The 2,438-nt window shown below is 41.6% G+C and overlaps 1 protein-coding gene across 1 annotated transcript; it reads left to right on the top strand.

Annotated features, from left to right (window-relative positions):
• Positions 1-354: 354 nt before the first annotated feature.
• On the top strand, positions 355-1,520 carry LOC147879675 (cypmaclein-like). The gene is made up of 3 exons (XM_087372080.1): positions 355-472; positions 869-950; positions 1,106-1,520. The coding sequence occupies exons 1-3, from the start codon at positions 410-412 to the stop codon at positions 1,285-1,287; spliced, it is 327 nt and encodes a 108-aa protein (XP_087228206.1). The 5' UTR covers positions 355-409; the 3' UTR covers positions 1,288-1,520.
• The last annotated feature ends 918 nt before the right edge of the window (positions 1,521-2,438 follow it).

The raw sequence follows: 2,438 nt of genomic DNA on the forward strand, positions 1-2,438 counted from the left end.
GGTTGCGCACCAACTGAGCATGTGAGGTGTGGTATGGAGTAAGCCGAAAAACCCAAAGTTGGTGATTTGTTGAGAAAAATGTTTTCACCAAAATTGGTGCAAAGTGCACGAACTAGAATTTTCAGTTGGTGATTTGTTGAGAAAAATGTTTTCACCAAAATTGGTGCAAAGTGCACAAACTCGAATTTTCATGGGGGGCACTTAGGGCAGAGAAACACCATCACCAAGTACTTACACACACTAAACACTGGGCTCCATAAAAAAGTATTGGACTTGCAGCAGATTTGCCAGCCCGCGTGCCCGACACCCGTGTCCTCTCCAAGGCTCCATTTCTCTATATACTTTTCTTCTACCATCTTTCTCATTTGCCTTTCCATCACCCTCTCGCCTTCCCTTCTCGCCTTCCACCATGCCTTCCTCCTCCAAACCCTCCCTCCTCTTCCTCTTCCTAGCCTTGCTCGTCTTCTTCTCGGTATGTCCCGCTTTTTTGCTCCCTTTATCTTCGTTTTATATCCACCTTTGGCCTCCTTGGCCATCTTGTCCCCAGCTCTTGCATTTTCCCCCCGTTTTTCGCATGCAGATACATATGCTTGCTCCCATGGATTGAAATGGTTGCCTCGAAATATGATTGCCAATCGTGAGAATCACTCGCATTGCACTCCCTGTGTAACGCTTCCTATGATCGGGATTAGAATATGGAAGACATGTTAGTAGTCCTGTATCTGGTGCACGTCCCTGGTAGAGAACGTACTCAATCTTAGTGTACGGACGAGGAGTGAGATATCCCGATGGGTAATCCCTACGTTTGCGTCAGTGTTTGGCATGCTAGCCAGTTTATGTTGTTCTTGTGGCATTGTGCTCGTTGCAGGCAGTTTTGGCTTCAGCTGACGAATCACACAGTCGATTAGCTAGCGAAGCTATTGCACACCCCTCTGCTTCTAGAGGATACGGTATGATCAGATGGTTTTCTCCTTCCAGTTTTGAGCTCGAGTCGTTTGTGATGTTTCTGAAATCAGTGGAGGCATCTGTACATGGTACGAATAAACTAAGTTTGTTAGGAAAATAGAGACATTAAAGAGTGATTCTGGGCTTGTTTGCATCACAGATTGCGGTGGTCATTGCAATAGAAGGTGTTCTGCTGCCAGATACAACACAAGATGTCTCCGTTACTGCACCATCTGTTGCGGGATCTGCAGCTGCGTGCCGCCCGGGACCTACGGAAACAAGGAGAAGTGTCCTTGCTATAACAATCTCAAGAATTCTAAGGGCACTGGGAAGTGCCCTTGAAGTAATAGATTTCACCATCGCTTTAGCCCTTTTGATCGAACGCGATTTGCATCCGCACGTTCTATCGAATAAATTAGAGTATTGTTAGTTCGTCGCCACATCATACTTCTCATGGTTTTGCTGATCAATTAAGCTTGACGATGGGAGAAGCTTGGACTTGTTCAAAACTCTTGAGTTTATAAAGCTAGGCTTATGTTGCATTGTTGTGATTGTCGCGTCAAACACATAATGATCTCATACCCAGTAAAGCGTCAAATACATGAATCCCATGGGGCGGAGAAGGTTATTTCCTTGTGCTTGTCAATACTTTGTCATGGGAAGTGGAAGGTTTGTGTCTAGTATGAAGTTAATCGCTACTCTCCTAGGATCTTATTCACGCTATGTTCCTTTCACACTGAATCGGTACTCTCCTAGCAGTTCAGGATCTCATATCCCCTTTGTTCCTTTCACACTAACTTCCTACAAGCAAGGGGCATTATTTCCACTTACTCATCATTGCTTAGATTTATTACATGTTTGCATAGGAGTAGATCAACTAGTTCCTACCCTCATTTAAATCGCATCCCATATCTTTTTGTTTTGTTTAAGTAAGTGTTGAACATTAATGTGATAATTTTAAGTACTTTTCTTCCTACATCCTAGATGTAGAGGAAGTCCAAATCACAATTTCTCTAGTGTTACAAATGTTTTTTAATCTCGTCTACTCAAAAGTGAATAACTCCCTTCATGAAGACAAAGATTTGGGGCATTGTGATTGAATGGGGGACTTCAGGGTATCTTAATATTGAGTCTTCTACCATATGGTAAATGCTAATTAAGGTGTTTTCTTGGGTTTTGTTATTGTTTATTGAGTCTTCGACGTCTTTAAGATGTTTTCTTGGGTTTTGTTATTGTTTCTCTAAACAAGTGAAAGTAGAGTTTGGGGTTTGGTTAAGGAATCACTAACGTACATTATTTATGCTCCTAGATAGCTTGAAATGAATGTGATCACATTGGTAATTGAAAAAATTCATTGGGAAATTGGGATATTGTTACCGGCGATATTTAACCTAATATTGATGAAAATATTTTTGAACATAATTTCGTCTACTCTATTACTGATGGTAATAGAAGAAATATCGATGGCAATGTTCATATTATCGATAAATTTG

Source organism: Dipteris shenzhenensis, chromosome 33 (genome assembly GCF_047967505.1).
Source record: "Dipteris shenzhenensis isolate YYH24624 ecotype China chromosome 33, Dip_SZ_1.0, whole genome shotgun sequence".
NCBI classification, from domain to species: domain Eukaryota; kingdom Viridiplantae; phylum Streptophyta; class Polypodiopsida; order Gleicheniales; family Dipteridaceae; genus Dipteris; species Dipteris shenzhenensis.